At 47.6% G+C, this 17902-nt stretch overlaps 2 protein-coding genes across 2 annotated transcripts; both read right to left on the bottom strand.

The window, feature by feature from the left end:
- Positions 1 to 8533: 8533 nt before the first annotated feature.
- Positions 8534 to 10833, bottom strand: LOC101770135 (transcription factor bHLH18). Its single transcript, XM_004982146.3, has 3 exons — positions 10032 to 10833; positions 9539 to 9943; positions 8534 to 8898 (listed from the first exon to the last, which is right to left on the bottom strand). The coding sequence occupies exons 1-3, from the start codon at positions 10653 to 10655 to the stop codon at positions 8791 to 8793; spliced, it is 1137 nt and encodes a 378-aa protein (XP_004982203.1). The 5' UTR covers positions 10656 to 10833; the 3' UTR covers positions 8534 to 8790.
- Positions 10834 to 13346: 2513 nt separating this feature from the next.
- Positions 13347 to 16451, bottom strand: LOC101762715 (zinc finger BED domain-containing protein RICESLEEPER 2-like). The gene is made up of 4 exons (XM_022822945.1): positions 16184 to 16451; positions 15881 to 16094; positions 13602 to 15762; positions 13347 to 13493 (listed from the first exon to the last, which is right to left on the bottom strand). The coding sequence occupies exons 2-4, from the start codon at positions 15930 to 15932 to the stop codon at positions 13466 to 13468; spliced, it is 2241 nt and encodes a 746-aa protein (XP_022678680.1). The 5' UTR covers positions 15933 to 16094; positions 16184 to 16451; the 3' UTR covers positions 13347 to 13465.
- Positions 16452 to 17902: the final 1451 nt, after the last annotated feature.

Genomic DNA, 17902 nt, shown 5'->3' on the forward strand with positions numbered 1-17902 from the left:
TACCTGCCACAAGCTTCTGAAATCTTTCCACTTGGACGCATTATTTCAGAGGAACAGCAAAAGGCTGCATGCTGAAACCTTTCCCTTTCGAATAAACAAACCCCATGTGGAAAGGGAAAGGTTTATAACATGTCTTAGGGCTTTCAGGGCTGTTAAGGGAAAGCCCTCAGTCTTTCAGGGCTATACGTATTTACTTTCTGCAACCGTTTTATAACATGTAGCTAGATATGTCAAAGATGGATACTCCCTCAGTCTTTCAGGACATTTAGCTAGAGTAGTTAATGAGTGGAAATATACACTATTATACTTTTGGTAGAGTAGTTAATGAGTGGAAATATGCACTATTATACTTTTGGTATCCTTAGTTGGCAAACATAATTGTAGGAATACGAGGTAGGCTACGTTAGCGCAAAACAAAATTTTTCTACCACGTAAACCAGGAAAACTGCCGTATATGGATCACGGGATTACCCCCGACGCACTGGTGCGGAAGATGTAGAATCACGTCAAGGCAGCAAAGTTGATCAGCGTGATCGACTACGTCGACGTCGAGCAGCTCCTCAGTAACTCGTCCACGTACAGCGAGGTCGTCCTCATGCCGTGGCTCGTCGGCAGCTCGTCGTGGCTCGTCGGCGGCTCGTCCAAGTGCTGCAGGTGCAACACCTCCAAGGTATCCACACATGCAGGGAGGAAGCGTCGCAAGCCGGATTGCTAGGTCCGCGAGTTGCAACAGGGCGAGGGCGTGGGAGGCGCGACGGTTGTTGGTTCGGCCAAAAGGGATAAAACCCTAGGGCGCCCCCACCCCTCTATTTATAGAGGTTCCTGACAGGCCTCTGGGTCCGAGGCCCATTAGTACTCCTAAACCTGATCCAATTCGGATCACATCCGAATTGGGCTTCCAACCCCTTAAGTGTGTGACCCTATAGGTTCAGATACGTATAGATATGGCCTGAGTACTCCTACTCAACCCAATAGTCGGTAGCGGCCTCTAGCAAGACGTACCAACTCCTATACACACACAAAGATCATATCAGACGAACCGTCACAACATCACGTATATGATATTCCTTTTGCCTCACGATATTTGGTCTAGCTCCAAGCTGACCACTCTCTCTCGATGCTGTGATTCGGAATCCCTTTGTAGGTTAACTCTTAACCTCACGTAGCATGGTCATGCATTTCCGGATCCAATCACTCGAGGGGCCCAAAGATATCTCTCTCAATCAGAGAGGGGCAAATCCCATCTTGATTGACCATGCCTCACAGCATGCTTCTTGACAAACCCGAAAGCTACCTTTTTAACTACCCTGTTACGGTGTAGCGTTTGATAGCTCCTAAGTAAGTCGATCCACATCTTGAGTACATGCGACAATCTCAAGTCCAAGGACAAAGCGTACATGTCGTGTAAAGAGAGAACTACTTCTCGTGGTGGGTCAGTCCTAGCATATGTCTCCACATACGCCTACATTATTAGTTTAATATCTTCATATCCATGACTTATGAAACATAGTCATCAACTAATACTTGTACTAGTCTAATATTCATGTGTGTCCTCATATGAACTCCAACTAGGGATAACTTTAGAATAACCATACAAGTAAAGAGTTTCACATACAATTCACATAATTGCAAATCAATTCAAGTAGCCTTTAATGGATATTCAAAGAACACAATATAAAACATGGATACAAATGGAATATCATCATCTCTATGATTGCCTCTAGGGCATACCTCCAACAATAATGAGATAGGGTAAGCCTCAAAACAATTTACTCTATGATTCAAAATTTGACCCATACAATATACAGTATCATTTTAGCTTTGGTCAGCTAGTGGGATCATCAATGATCCATGCATTTTAGATGAACTACTCACTTCTTTTCAAGTTGCAAGTCGTTTTTAACTCTTATTATCTTCTATAAATATAATATTTATAATAATAAAATTATAGTAATATGAAAGATTTTTTTAAGATAAAGTTTTCACTATAAAATTAATTGTAGGTTAAAAATTTAAAATGTGAATCTTAAATTACATGTGTACCTATAGAGGGAGTACCAATATCTTTCATTTTTTTAGGATGGCTTATTTTATTTTTAATTTTGGACATATCGAGTATGCATACAGTACTCCATAAATAGTTCCAACCAAACCAGATCTGCTATCCTTTCTGCGGACAGGGACGTGCCAACGTTGAGGCATAACTGCTCCATCCACCTGAGTAAAATAAACAACGCCGTACTATATATCCTATATTTTAAAGCAGAGATGCTCAGAGCACCATATCCTTGGGCCCCGAATGAAATTAGAAAAAAAAGATCAGGACCATATCTCTTAAACAAACAAGAAGGTCGATCAGAAGCAGACTTATGTATGAATCCAACGTCCTCAACTTTTATACTCCCTCTGTCCCAAATTGTAAGTTCATTTCAAAAATCTTGGAGAGTCAAAACATCTCAAATTTGACCAAAATTATAGAGAAAAATATAAAGATTTTTATGACATCAAATAGATATACTATGAAAATATAATTGATAAAGAATCTAATGATACTTAGTTGACATCATAAATGTTATTATATTATCATATAAATTTGGTCAAACTTAAGATATTTGACTCTCCAAGATTCTTGGAATGACTTACAATTTAGAACGGAGGGAGTATATTGTTGCAGATCTTGCTGATACATGTCAGCAAACGATTTGTTTTTTAGATCTTGTTATATATGCTCCCTTGGCGTTCTCGGATGTATTTTGTAGTAAATCAAAGGCTATTAGTATATATGAATTCTCAGATTTAGAATGCATAACCTATCAATGATATGATTCATAAAGTTTTGTAAGGATAGTTTTATCAATATGTTATAATAGAAACTAGTGTCCCTGAATGGGCAGACTTTTCCGTTTTCCTCAGCGTCGCCTCACTGGGCGACGGGAGGAGCGACCAATGATGCTAGTGCCATGTCTTAGTTTGATGCCTATCACGAGCGGTTGTGCCCGCCGCAGGCCCCAAAAAACGCTCCCGTGTGCATGCCTCCTCTTCCTCGCCCACCTCCCTCTCTCCCATTCTGAGGTGCTTCACTGCCGAGCTATGATGGCCTTCCCTCCATGTGTTCATCCTTGGTCGGATGTGACCTCAAGGGACCTAATCTGTCCATAGATAGGAGGGGCAATGGCGGCGCACCTCCCTTCTCCCTTATGCCATCTTCTCCTTCCTTGGGCCGACTTGGCTCGTGGCCACTTATGCGGGCCATCTAGGTTCATGTCATTATGTGGGAAGGTGGGGGCATGATGACTGTTATGGCTATGGCACTGTAAGGGTGCTTTTAGTTGGATTTTTGGATCTGCTTTAGCTTTTACAAAAGTCAAAAGCCAACCAAAGGACTAAAAAGTCACATGCATTTTTGCCCAAAAGCTGCTTTTCCTCTAGTACAAAACTAAAAGCACCTTCCCCTTGCTTTCAAGTGCTTTTCGGGTAAAAAATTACTCACCTGCCACTAGTTATGAAGTACCGTTTTGTTTACTCCCGGATCTATTTCTCTCCCGCGGAACAGTTCGCTCCTCCCCTGCACAGGCATCGTTCGCCTCCTCCAGCCACCCCCGGCTGTCCGTCGCCTGCCACCCCAGCCGCTGGCCGGCCATCCACCGCCCCCTGTCGCCGGCCCGTTGCCCCCGGTCGCTTCAATGAGAGAAGAAGAAGAAGAAGGGCTCTGCTGTGGGGTGGACTGTGCAGTGGGAGGAAGAAGGGCTGACGAGCAGGACTCGCTCGTCAGTGAGAGAGGGAGAGAGTTGAGTGGGGTGGACTATGGATGACATGTAGGGTCCATTCGACAGTTTATTTGAAAGCCACAGTTACTCTAACCAAACGGTCTTCTGCTTTTCCCACAGGTGCTTTCTCATAGCTGGTTTTTCACAACCCACAGCTTACAGCAGATTTTCCAAAAGCAAAGCCACAACCCAACCAAACACACCATTATCCTCAAAATTGAGTGATATTAATTGTGCCAGTTTTTGCAAAAATTTAAAACTTTTTGTTTGAATTGTGTGCTCATTTAAAAATGGAAGTCAAATTCTCCTCTCATCTAGAAATTCTCTAATAAATAAATCTCAAATCAATTTCAAGCTTGTGCGCTAATTTGATTTAGCTCTTCTTGGATTTTATTTGGCTTTCAAATCTGAAGTGTGTTTGAATTTTGGATCCAGTTCAAAATTCAAAAAAAAACCAAAGCTAAAAACTAACCTAACTAACCTACCCAGATTGGCCCGAAGCTGAACCGACCTAGCCCGCCTACCTCTCTCACCCGCAGTAGCCCAACAGGCCGGCCCAACCAAGCTAGCCCACCAGCCCACCAGGCCGCCACACCTCACCCTTTCTTTTTATCCTACTGACAGGTAGGACTCCATCAGCTTTACCACCTACCTCACGCTGGCGCCTCCCTCTCTCAACTGCGCCGCGCTGCTGCCTCGGTGGCACCTGCCTACGAGCCCGTGAACCCCTTCCAGAGCCTTGCGCCATGGGGAAATGCCTGCCTTGCCCTTGCCCTACGCCACAAACCCTAGTGCCGCACTGTTGGATGGCCGCCATGCCATCCTCTGGCGCGGACGCCGAGAATGGATGGCTATGCAGCTCGCAACCCCACATCCCATTGCCCTAGCCCCGACCGCGGGCTATAAATAGCCTCGGCCGACAGCCTCCCTAGCCACCCAAGCTAGCCCAGGGGCTCTTCCCTATCCACTGTCGCGCTCGCTCGAGAGAAAAGAGGAAAGAGGAAGGATGAGGAGAAGAAGAGAGGAGAGGAAGAGGAAGGAGGAGGAGGCCGCCCCGGAGCCGTCATCGTCAGAGCACCACGGGGGAGTTCCTGCCGCGTTGCAGCCCAAGGAGAAGGAGCCACCACCGTACCGAAAGTCCACCTCACACCAGCGTCCCTCCTCTTCTCTACCTCCCGATGAGCTGCACCGCACCTCCCTTGCCTTGCTTGACCGGCCTTCGAGCCGCTTCACCACGCCGCGGGCGGGGCATGAACCAGTGCCCACGCAACTGCCGCGCCTGTGCCATCGCGTCGCCATCGCCCGCGTCCTGTCCGACCGTCATGCTGTGAGCGTGTCCTGCAGGTGCCTCGCCGGAGCTGCGCGCGGCGTCTACGCGCCACCGCCTTGCTGCCGACCCGCTCACCGCCACGCAACCCGCAACCGTGCATGCCGCGGCTTTGGACTCCCAGACGCATGCGCGCACAACACGGCCGTGGCCAGACCACGCTCCCGTGCACGCGCTAGCCCTGTCGGAACCTCGGTGAAGCTAAAGGCTGCACCTTTAGCGTCGCCTAGGTGCGGCAGTGCTGCTACCGCACATACCCTAGCCGTGCACCGCCATCCTTTGCCGCCAACGCCGGCCTCCCGCCGTGTCACAGCCTAAACCCGACCTCCTTTTGCCTCTTAAAGCCACCGTCGGGCCACCTAGGACCGCGTTGTTGTTGAACCTCGCTGAGCCACTAGTTAATCGCTGTCGGCCATGTGCCACCGCCGCGGAATGCTTTTGGGGCATTCCGTCGAACGCTCCGCACGCGTGCCCTAACCCCAGCCTGGAACGGCCACACCGGTGGCCACACGTTGAAGTGGCCACATGGGCCATAGAGGATCCCCGCGTCGGATCCGAACTTGTGGCAGCCGTGTCAGCGCCGCATGGATCGCCACGCATGCTTAACAGCTAGCCTACAACCACCCTACAGCTACCTAAAGACCATACATGGCTGCTGACTCAGCAATCACGTAGCTGACACGCAGGCGCTGCAACTTACCTTTAGCCGGCCTATAGCTAATCTATAGCTGGCCTAGGGCTGCCATGTGGAGCAATGTGGCGCTGATGTGTCAAAGGGCCCAGCCCACTCGTGGGGCCCACTAACTGACCAATGGGGCCCATCGGCTAACCGGTGGGACCCAATTGACCGCTGACCGATCAACGTTGATCGGGTCAACGCTGATGTCAGCCGACACATGGCACCCTCCTGTGCTACCACGTGGCACAACCAAAAGCTGGCACATGTCATTATATTTAATGAATTTCCGAAATTAAGTAAATAATTAAATAAATCCTTTAATCTTTAAAAATTCTTAACTAATTCATTTGAGCTCTGAAAAATATGAAACCAGTTGCATTAAATTGTAAAGTCGAGCCTGTGCTATTTGTAGCTAGTTTGATGTTATTTGGATCTTATAAATTTAGCTTTCTTGATGTTTTTGTCTATATGTAATGCCGATTAATTTATATTGCGCCGTATCTCGTTTTGTTCAGACCCGAGCTACGACCCGGAAAAATCTCAAGACCCTAACTACACTAAGGAGGATCCCAACGACTACGGACAAGGTGTCATGTCACTTTCAATCATATAGATCTTATGCATGCTTAGTTGCTAGCGCTTTATTTATGATGCTTGGATGATGATTGATTGCATAGCCTATGATTCTGGCCATGCCTTGATAACTGTTTATCATTTTTCCTTGTTACCTACTTGTGGACTAGCTACATACCCCTAGCTAGTCCACCTTATATACATGCTTTTAAGTTATGGATGGGCATATGCCATGGATTTGGTGATGAGATTCCTTGTACACTCTCGCGTGTATTTTGGGTGAGTGTAATTCTTTGACGTGTTTTGGCGAGAGCGAGCTGTGGTTGGTACTGAGGAGTGCCTTGCCAGGGGAGATCATTCTGGACTCTCTCCACCCCGTGTGCCTGTGGCGGGTACCTTGTTTGACACTGAGGAGCAGGTGGCGTACTTGTGCGTTGCAGGTGCTTTGACACATACTTTGTGGAGTTGAGTGCTCGCTCTCGGCTCCTAAGGACTGAGTCAGTTTAACCATGTTTCTTTGGACTACATACATAAATGCCATTCGCTTTGTTATGGATGGGATTCGGTCCGAGACTAGTGGTGGATAGTGCTCAACCTCTAGGTGGATTGGAGGATCAGTGTAAGGAGTTCGAGATATTAACCTTCTCCGACCAGACTGCACCCCACCGTGGGTAGGTTTCATAGCTTCGAGGTCTCCGACTGGTGACGGCATGCCCTGCAGTCGAATACACTACTAGACTCGAGGAAACAGGAGAGTGCTAGCCACCTACTAGGGCTCTGGCCGTTAGGTGGGGTTTGGACGGATCCCCGTTCAGGCTCCATCTGTGCGGGTATAGATGTACAACCTCTGCAGAGTGTAGAACCTATAGCTATAGTCCGTGTCCACTGGTATGGACGATCCTCTGATCTGTTACTCTGACTAGACTTATATTACTCTTCTACCTCCCCTTTTTGAGATAGGCCGGCGTTTTCCATTGAGATGTGAGGGGAGGGAGATCTCACATCTCCTAGAGTGTTTGGGTGCTGGATTCTTGGATAAAGGATCTGGTGATTTGTGACGACTTCCTTGTTGAGAGGTGTTGACCTCGGAGATGGTATTGCTTTGATGCAACCTTGATTGCTGCTGCATAAACCTCTACAACCATATATAGGTTTATCCATACATATAGTAATATTCCCCCATTTCCTTAGCTTGCTGCTTTTGGGAGTTGACATGGCCTACGGCTTCTCGGGTATATGGTGGTTTTTCAGGGTCGGAGCCCGTCTATGACTTCGACAATGATGGATGGGAAAATTAGGGATGGTCCCTCGATCAAGTCGTCTCTGGAGATGTTGTTCGCCACACTGCGTGTTTCTGCTGCGTAGATATTTTATCTTTCATGATCCAGTCCTGATGGACTTGTACAGGCATGAGCCGAAGTGTTGTACTCGATATTTATGATATTATTACTCTGTTGCTACTTTCTTTTTCTGTGTTGGTATGGATTTGCAAAATCTGAGACAGAGATTCGTACGTGATAGCTTCTCTAGAACTATCACGGAGGTGCGTAGGCTTGAAGAATTCTCAGAAATAAGAATTCGGGTGTTTCAGGCACACTCTGCGATATTTTAGCCAGAGCAGTTCCTTGACCTTGGCTCCACCTGGGCGTTTGCAGCGCACGGCATGGTGGCAGCGTGGGTAGTCCTCGGTGGTAGCCGATCGCGCCACTCTCGTCTCTGCATCTACTCAGCTTGAGTGGGACATGCTCGGCATTGGTCGAGCAACGAAGCATTGTGCTCAGTGCATTGAAGATTCACCTCTCCCCGCACCTTTGGTGACTCCAAGAAAGAGATAAGGTCTTCATTGGCTTACAGCCCCGGTCCAAGATGTGGGGACGTGGTCCCATGCCTGGTGCTTGTGTCATCATAGGCTGATGCACAGAAAAAAGCGTCGCGCCCGGTGCGCAAGGAGGTGTTTCACCTTGGCACAGGCCACCGTAAATGAAACTAGTGTCCAGAATTGCATTATATTGTCCAAAATATCGATGTCCAAAACACCGCTCAGACAACGTTTTAAGATGTCAATTTGCACACGGATACGAGTATCTGCATCCTGCAACTTGCACGAGCACACATCAACCCATCATTTTCCGCGGGAAGCGACAGGCAGATTAATGACTCGAGCAGCAATGGGAACGGACAAGTTTGAGCAATCAATCGGCCCAATAATCACCTTCAAGACTTTAATTTCATGCATGCAAGCACGCATGAACTAACGGCCATGAAACCGGAATTATTCGCGTCGAGGTGGACCAACACGGATTCTCGTACCAAAACAAAAAAAAGAAAAAAGAAAAAGTGGACCAGCAGCTGGCGACGGGACGCTGGTTCATTCATCACACTGTGGCTGGCGACGTCGCGGAGATGCAGCGGACGGAGCCTGAAATTATTTGGCGCTTAACTCTTTAACAGCAGCTTCTCGCTTGTTCTGCACTATTCCTAACACACTGGTGCAGCGCTGCGTTAAGCCTCCCTACAATGTCGTCTGCTGTAGTGTTGAAGCCCTGCTCCACCTGAGGAGACACGAGAGAAAAGTTAAAGGACACGTGGATTAATTAATTACCAACTAATTAACTAGTAGGTTTATGTTTGATGAACATATTTTATGTGAAGCTAAACTTGATCTGGTCAAAATAATGGAAGAAACATGTTGTGCAGCAGTGTGGCACTGTGGCGTCCATTGAAGCTAGCTAGGCATGAAACATGTTCACGTGTTTACTTAGTATACCTTTTGCAAATATCGCAATGCAATAATACAGATTTATATACAAGATGGTTGCATTGATTTCTTTAGCTTTCATCAGTGAATGTATATATATATGAAAATTGTTTTATTTCTCATCTGTACTAAACAGTAGTACATCAATGCTCGTGATGTTGGTGCTACTCAACTACTCAAGAGGTTCATCTTAGAATCGAAGATCCAAATCCACAAGATTTCACGTCGAGATTAAAATAGGATCTACTACACATTTCATTCATTTCCCGTGCTACAGGGTAGGTGAAGATTATTAGTACTTAAAAAATGTCGATCTATCTCTTCACAATTCACAAAACAGCGAACTTTCTTTTTTTTCTTTTGGATTACCAAACCAATGCAAATTCGTCATCTCCGAAGCTAATAAGTGAAGAAGGTTAACGTAACGGACTTACCTTTGCTATGATGTTTATGATCAGAACGCTAGCGGAGAACTGCACGACATTGGTGTGCGTGATGGCGAGGTGTAACTCCTCGACCTCGGCCAGCAACCTGACGAGCACTCCCTTGGCGTCCCGGCAGTGGACCCTCACCATCACGACGTTCCCGTCCGAGATCCTCGCCTCGATCTCCGGCAGCGCGTTCCCGGTCGCCGCCGGCCCGGCTGCAGCCGCGTGCTGCGAACGCGCACCACCGTCGTCGTCGCCGTCCGGCGCCGCAATGCACGGCCTCTTGACGAGCACCGCCGACTCCATGCCCCGGCCTCTGCCGCCGCCGCCGTCCTCTTGGAGTCCCTTGAGCTTCTCCTGGAGCTCCCTCACGTACCTCGTCGCGTCGGAGAGGATCGTCGCCTTGTCCATCTGACCAGAGGTTGCATTGTGAAAAAGACGTGCGTGAGAGGTTGATGATGATGATGATGAAGAAGATGTTAAGGGACTTGTTACCTACCTTCTTGAGGCCGGGGATGACTGTTGAGAGCTCAATGAAACGCTGGTTGATCTTCTCCCGCCTCTTCCGCTCCGCGATGATGTGGTCCTGCGAGTATGGCGCGGACGAAGAAGACGCAGAGATCTTGGCAGAGGCCCTCCTCGTCGGCGGTGAGAGTGATCCCCGTTGGGTCATCTGCGGCACGCCGCCACCGCCGCCCTCTGCCATTGCAGCGGCAGAGTTCGGCTGCTGGGGTTCTATGATTAGCTGCGCCGCCGCCGACGCCGAATTGAAGTCCCAGCTCATTCGATTGTTGGTGCCGCTGCTGCAGCTGCTGGGGGCGGCCGTGGCGCACATGGCCGTCGGCGACCAGGCAGCGACGCACGCGCCGGCGCCGCCGCTGCCACTCCCGCTGTCGGTGTCGACGGAGCTCCAGCTGTTGGTTGCCCGCTGGCCTTCCCGGGCGGGTGGCTCCCCCGGGACCAAGCTGTCCACCGACACCGAGTATCCCAGCACCGGGAATTGCGAGACGGTGTCGCAGCCATTGTTGTCGTAGGCGGCGGCCGGCGCCGGCGTCGACGGCGGCGGCTGCTCGTGCTGCAGCGTGCTCAGGGCCCACTGCATGAACTGGCTCGAGTCGTCCATGTTGCCTGATCGAGATATCGCGCTCGCGCTGCCTAGCTAGCAGAGAGAGATTCTCCTATATAACACCCACCACCAACAACAAAGACCAAGAAATCAGAAAAAAGATCGATGCTTGACTAGGATTTGCTAGGATCCCACATGACGCGTTGTTTTTCCTCCGCTTCCTATCTATGTGGAGCCGCCTGCGTAACATCCTTATCATGAGGGTCTTTACTACCGGGAGAAGCTTAACCCGATGCTAATGGGTGATCTTTAGTACCAGTTGGAGCCCTCAATCATTACTAACTTCCCTCCTAATGCGTCTTCTTCCTCCTGCCTGAGTCATTTCCTCTAGCTCGGGCTTCATCTATTCATGGTGAAATAGGAGAGGTGCTGCCGGATTTTTGACCATTTCATGGGGATTTCACTCATTCAAGTGTTGTAAAGGTTAGAAATTTCATCATCCCTTGATACATGGCTAATATATTAAGTTTCATGCTTTAGAGCTAGAGTAATTTGTGATTTTTAGAATAAGGTACAATGGAGAAAATTTTCATTTATATGCATGTGTTATTTAGACCCATTGATCTACTATATAATAACCTTTGATCTACTATATAATAACCTTTGCCAATGACACAGATGAGAGACATGAAGGAAGCACTCCTTGAGACGGAAAAAATCAGGGCAATTCAATAACAACTCAGTGGATTTCTTCTGGACGAGGTAGTAAATCCAGCAGGGTAGTTTTATAATGATGGATCAAATCTGCATCACTGTCAGGACTCGGGTTCAAAATAGTTGATCCAAATGTTGAACTTCAAGTGTTGATGCAATGTAATATTATTCATAAATGTGAATGCAGAAGATGTCTATATATATAATATTGTATCAAATGTAATATTATAGATAAATACAACTTTATATATATTAGCATATTAGAACCAGTATATGTAAAGATAACAAATACGAAATACTAATATAGAATAAAGAAATAGAAAAGAAAATGAGAAAAGAAAAAAATAAAAAAAGAACGGTTGTTTATACCAACTGGTACTAAATTGTCGCGTGTGACCGAGGTCAATTTAGTACCGGTTGGTATAAACAACTGGAACTAAAGGTCCCTTAATACCGATTATTTGACCCAATACTAAATGCTCCTTTTTAGTACCGAAGTAGTAATACTGGTTGCACACCTGGTATTAAGAGGGTTAGAACCGGTACAAAAGGTGTTTTCCCAGCAGGAGGGAATGGGATGCGACAACTCCCCCAATCGGCGGTGGCACCAACATGTGACGAACTAGCCTAGCTAGTATATAGCCGTGTCTAAAGATGCATATGAATGGCAATCCGCACAAGATTCGTCGTCTATGTTGCATGTAGACAAAATAAAAGGTAACTGGCAAATAGTGGTCGTAAAAAGTTTTGCAGGCAGCAAGACCAATGCGATGGTGACCCCTAATCGGGCAGGAGGCTGCCAGATCAAAAGGCGGAGAGGGAAAAACAAGCACTCGTGAAACACAACAGAGGGAGGACGGGCCGCACGGATCTCACATGTCTTTGCATACATGAATATGATGGCTGGTAAACTGGTTGCTAAGTTTTTTGTGTTTTTTTTTCTCAGAGCAACTGCAGCAGCGGATCTCCTATCATTTTAATTTTTTCCTCAACCTGCATCTCTAGCAGAACCTCATTCCCTAATCCAACTAACATATTGGAAGAGTTGGTAAAAAATACTGGTGCTCCAGTAAACTCCCTTTACTTTTCCATTTTCCCAAGAATTATTAGGATAAACCAATAATTCATCCCAACTCTCTCCGAATAAAGGGGGAGTTGTGACTCCCCCAATACGATAGTTGGATTAGGATGAGATTTATTGGGAGACTGTAAAAACAACTCTCCCAATAACCATGAAAGAGGTATTGTGATATTCCATCAACTAGGTAATGGAAAATATTTATTGAGGGACTGTTGGAGATGCTCTTATTCACCTCTCTCTTCCAAAAGGAAAGGGGAGAAACTCCCCCAAACTCCCCCAACCCAACCCCAATCTCCTTTTTCGCATCTTACCTAGCATCACGCTCACCTGGCCCGTCACGATACCACCCTCGTGCCGGGCCGGGCCAGCCCACGGGCCTTGAGGGCTGCCCATACACGGGCCCGTGAGGGCTTTTTCGTGCCGGGCCGGCCCGAAGGGCCCGTCTTTTTTTACGGGTCAGGCCAGCCCGCAGCCCATATTCGACCACAACGCACAATCACACAATAACAGACAGACACAATCACAAATTCACAATTCACAATTCACAATTCATTTGAGCTGTTAACTTGGAATAACAGACAGACAGACACAATCACAGAATAACAGACAGACACAATCACAAATTCACAATTCACAATTCACAATTCATTTGAGCTGTTAACTTGGAATAACAGACAGACAGACACAATCACAGAATAACAGACAGACACAATCACAAATTCACAATTCACAATTCACAATTCATTTGAGCTGTTTAACACTTGATCTGTGTGATCAAGTGTTGGCTGCCTCATTAAAAACCTTCCTAGGTAAAAACTCACCCTTGTGAGAAAACCCTAGGAAGGGAAAAAGAGTACAGCCAGCTCATGCTCATTGTTTCAATTCAACATTACAAAGAGTTTGAGACACACACAGAGACTGACAGACACAAAACATATTAACATCTAATGAACAACTGGCCAAGCTCCATGCTCCAATAGGCAACAGGCAATCAGGCATTCAAAGTCAAGTCTCCAAGTCTCCAAGTCCAACAGCAACAGGCAACAGCCAACATACAACAGGCTTCAGGACTTCAGGTTGCTCCTGGTCCTGGGGTAGGCCTGGAGGTGCACAAGCACAAGTGCACAACAGGGCAACAGGCAACAGCATTAGCTATTAGTGTTTGCAATTCAAAGAATTTAACAAGATGAGTAATGACAATCACTTACTGACTAGGAGTAGCTTGGCCTTCATCCATGTCTGGGTAGGGGCTTTTGTAAGTTTCCTCCAGTTCATTGACCTCCTTCTCAACATCATGTTGGGCCCTTGCATCTCCCAACTCCCAATCCTTGAGGCAGGTCAGCATCTCCACCGTCTCAGGCAGCAACCGTCGACGCCGCTCCTCAATCACCCTACCAGTTAGACTAAAACAAGATTCCGAATAAACAGTGGAAACTGGAACAGACATAACATCTTTAGCAAGTATGGACAAAATAGGATAGGATAGCTTGTGCTCATGCCACCAATTAAGTATGTTGAAGTCATCATCATAGCAAGAAATAGTATCACTGTCCAGGTAGGATGACAGCTCTGAAGCAGGAGATATAGGAGGTGTAGATGAAAGAACAGGAGAACCACATGTACCAGGACCACCAAAGATCTTACCCCATGCTGTTCTTTTCTTACCAGTAGCAGCTGAAGGTTGAGTGGGCCTTTGCGATCGAACTGCACCAAACTTGTTTTCATACTTGTTAAACAACTTATGTAATTGAGTTCTTACCTCAGTGAAATAAGAAGAGTAATCAACACCAACTGTCTGAGAAAGAAGTTGGAGAACATTATGAAAACCTCTCACCTTGGCTCTAGGATCCAAAATGAATGCAAAGGAATACAACAGAGGTATGTTCTGCCAATACTTGAGAAACTTAAGCTTCATGGGAACAACAATATTTCTGAGCAATGGATCAGAATCTTGGCCATGCAAATGGCCAGCAATCTCAATAATATGATGCAACATCAAAGGACTTGTAGGATAGTAAACACCAGATAAAGCAACAGTGGAATCATAAAACATTTCAAGGAACAACAAAATTTTCTCAGCAATTACCCAATGGTTTTCAGTCAGAAGTGGCTGGCCATTGTGCACATAATGAGCAGAAATAAAGACAGAAAAGACATTCTTATATGGTAGTAGATGTTTGAGCATGAGATATGTAGAATTCCATCTCACATCCATATCTAAACCAAACTTACGAGGGCGTACCCCCTTGAGAATGCAGAAGTTATGGAAAGCTGCAATGCGTTGATTAGAAGAGTTCAAAAAAGAGATTGCAGTCCTAAAAGCCTCAAGATAAGCCTTGATCCTCTTCAAACCAGACTTGACTATGAGATTGATAATATGACATGCACAACGTTGATGCAAAAGACCAACAAGTGCTTTATCAGAATCAGAATCAGAATCAAGAGGTTCAGGATCTGGACCTAGATAACCAACAAATTTGGGAATAAGTGTGGACATGGCAGAAGTATTAGCAGAAGCATTGTCAAGTGTGATAGAGAAAATTTTATCCTGTAAACCAAACTCAGAAACAACTTGTTCAATACGCTCAGCAATGTTAACACCAGAATGGGAGCAATCAATCAACCTAAGAGCAATGACTCTCTTCTCTAACTCCCAATCAGCAGAAACAAAATGTGCAACAACACTAAGGTAGTCCTCCTTGGCATTCCCTGACCAAATATCAGAAGTAAGACAAACAGAAGAAACATGAGACTTCAAAGTATCAACAAGAGAAAGACGACGCTCGGCAAAGAACTTGGCAAGATCTCTAGAAGTGGTCTGTCTAGAAACTTTAGCAAAACGAGGGTTATGAGCACGCTGGATGTACTCCACAAATGCCTCTGTCTCACCAAAGCCTAGGGGAAGATCAAGTCTAGCAATCAACCGGCACAATTCTTTGCGAGCAAGATCGGGCTTGTATTCCCAATTAATAATTGAGCCATCAGAATGGAATTGCAGGTGAGACTGAACAAGAGAAGAATGGTTTTGTTTAGCCAAGCACATCTTCTGGTGCCGGAGCAAATGGCCAGTACCAGCACAAGACCGGCCAGTAAGAATGTGAGAACAATGACGGCACTTGGCAGCGTACCTTACCTTCTTCCCGTTGGCGCCTTCCTGGAACAACTCCTCAAAGTCATTCCAGGCAGCAGACCGCCGCTTCCCCTTGCGGACACTGGTGCCCGTTGATGTAGTTGGGGTAGAAGATGGGGTAGAAGATGGGGTAGAAGGTGGAATGGTACCTCCGGCACCGGCAACATCCACATTGACGGGAGCAGCAGAGCTACCGACGAGTGGCACGGCTCCGGCAGCCACGTCGTCCTCATCGTCGCCTGGTAGAATAGAACAAGAAGAGGAACAGGAAGACAGGAACAAGAAGAGGATCAGGAAGACAGCTACAAGAAGATGAACAACCAAACAAGAACAAGAAGAAGATCAGCAAGATGTTACCTGGCAGGCCACAGGCCCTTAGGTCGTCGTTGATGGTGTAGTTCTCGTCCATCACGACGACCTCCTGGGGCAAGCGGCAGCCGGGGGCCGGGGCGTCCCTCAGGTCTCACTGTCTCAGGCCTCAACCGGTCCGTCACTCAACGGCGCGCGGCACCCGACGGGGCGACGGATACCTGCGACGCCGGAGCCCGGAGCAGGAGAAGAATACAGTTACCTGCAAGAAGAGGATCAGGACAACAAGAACACGATCAGGAGGATCTACATCAGGAGAACAAGAAATGGATCAGGGGGAGGGGGATCTACCTGCGACGCCTCAGCGGCTCAGCCCGGGCTAGAGAGGACGACAGGAACAAGATCAGGAGAACAAGAAGAGGATCAGGAGGATCTAGATCTAAGGATCCGGAGGATCTAGATCTAAGGATCCAGATCCAGATCAAGATGTAGATCCAGATCCAGGGAGGCGGGACGGAGGAGTCGAGGCGAGGAGGCGGTGCGCCGGTGCCGGTGGCAAGCCGGCAAGGCAGAAGGCACCAGGGAGGCAGCCAGGCAGGCAGGCGCCAGGCGGTCAGGAGGTGAGGCGGGAGTCGGGAGGCGGGAGCGGAGGACGGGAGGAGTCGAGGCGAGGAGGCGGCGCGCCGGTCGCCGTCGGCCGTCGCCGACTCGCCGGGTCAGGAGGAGCTGAGGAGGCGAGGTCGCGAGGAGCCTGGAGGCGGGAGCGCGAGCGCAGGCGCGGAGGCGGAGCGGAGGAGACGAGGAGGCGAGGAGGCTGCGGCTGCGGGCGGAGGGGAAATGGGGTAGGGTTTGCGAAGGGGGGGCGTCGCCGGCCGCGACGGCTTATATACGCCCCCCCTTCCGACCGTTGCTGGGCCGCCGGCCTGCTGGGCCGCGGCGTTTTGACGGGCCGGCTACGGGCCGGCTATCTTTTTCGTGCCGGGCCGTCCCGCCCGTCGGGCCGAGAATACGGCCCACGCCTGGCACTATGCTGCGGGCCGGGCCAGCCCGAGTCCGAAAAATTACAGGCCGGGCCGGGTTAGGTACGGGCTAAAAAAACGTGCTCCGTGCCGGGCTCTCGGGCTGCGGGCTGCATGGCCAGATATAGTTCCGCCCACCTTCATTGGAGGGCCGCAACAGGAGGCCCATGGTCCTTGCAGGAGAGCTACCGCCCTGCGTGTCGTAGGTTGCATCCCAACCATGCATGAAGGGAGGACCGTTGGTGTTGAACTTGACTTGTCCACCGTCGCCTCATTAATTGGGATTTAGGCTAATTGGGATTTAGGCGCCGCATCCAGATCCTGTGAAGAAGAGACTAGAGAGAACGTAGAAAGAAATAAAAGGACCTCTAGGCTAGTGGTTAGAAGCACATGAGTAGCACCTAGCAGGTCCGGGTTCGACTCCTCATGGGAGTGAATTAATTGGGTTTGGAATAAAAAAAATTATAAAAAAATAGGTAAGAGCTTTCTCGGCTGACTTCGATCACTATAAAATAAAACCGCCAGTATGTCGCTGAACTATAAAATTAATACAATAACCTCCATGATCTGATGCGACCTTCTGTCCGAAAGATCATATAATCCACGTCATGGGTGCAACTAGTGACTATCTAAATAAAGTCATTGATTGATAGGTTAGCACGTAAGGCCCTACTCCATTGGTTCATATTATTAGTCACTTTAGATTTGTACTAAGATAAATAAAATCTCTTTGACTTTGACTAAGTCTATAGAAAAAATATGTTAATTTTCACAATTCCAAATAAATACGCTATCAACATATTAAATATGATGGATTTGATGAAACTGTAGCTTGATGTTGCAGATATTGGTATTTTTTTTCTATGAACTTACTTAATATTGGACAAGTTTGAGTTAGGAAAAAACTGAAGTGACCAATAGTTTAGAGCGAGTGGAGTACTACGTACCCTGTTTATAAAAGAAGAGATTTTAATTCCTGAGATCCTGGGGATATCGCACAATTGTCTACTAGTTTTCCATGGAGATCTGATACGGTTACCCAACTGCCGTG

The sequence above is a fragment of the Setaria italica genome, chromosome IX (assembly GCF_000263155.2).
Source record: "Setaria italica strain Yugu1 chromosome IX, Setaria_italica_v2.0, whole genome shotgun sequence".
Classification (NCBI taxonomy): Eukaryota; Viridiplantae; Streptophyta; class Magnoliopsida; order Poales; family Poaceae; genus Setaria; species Setaria italica.

Bases quoted from the DNA above. Each gene is read 5' to 3' on its own strand.
- LOC101770135 (XM_004982146.3), bottom strand. From the start codon at position 10,655: ATGGACGACTCGAGCCAGTTCATGCAGTGGGCCCTGAGCACGCTGCAG. The intron at 9,944-10,031 runs GTAGGTAACAAG...ACCTCTGGTCAG, and splicing joins TCATCCCCGGCCTCAAGAAG to ATGGACAAGGCGACGATCCT. The intron at 8,899-9,538 runs GTAAGTCCGTTA...GTGTCTCCTCAG, and splicing joins TCATAAACATCATAGCAAAG to GTGGAGCAGGGCTTCAACAC.
- LOC101762715 (XM_022822945.1), bottom strand. From the start codon at position 15,932: ATGGACGAGAACTACACCATCAACGACGACCTAAGGGCCTGTGGCCTG. The intron at 15,763-15,880 runs GTAACATCTTGC...CTATTCTACCAG, and splicing joins AAGGGCCTGTGGCCTGCCAG to GCGACGATGAGGACGACGTG. The intron at 13,494-13,601 runs GTAAGTGATTGT...GTGCACCTCCAG, and splicing joins GGCCAAGCTACTCCTAGTCA to GCCTACCCCAGGACCAGGAG.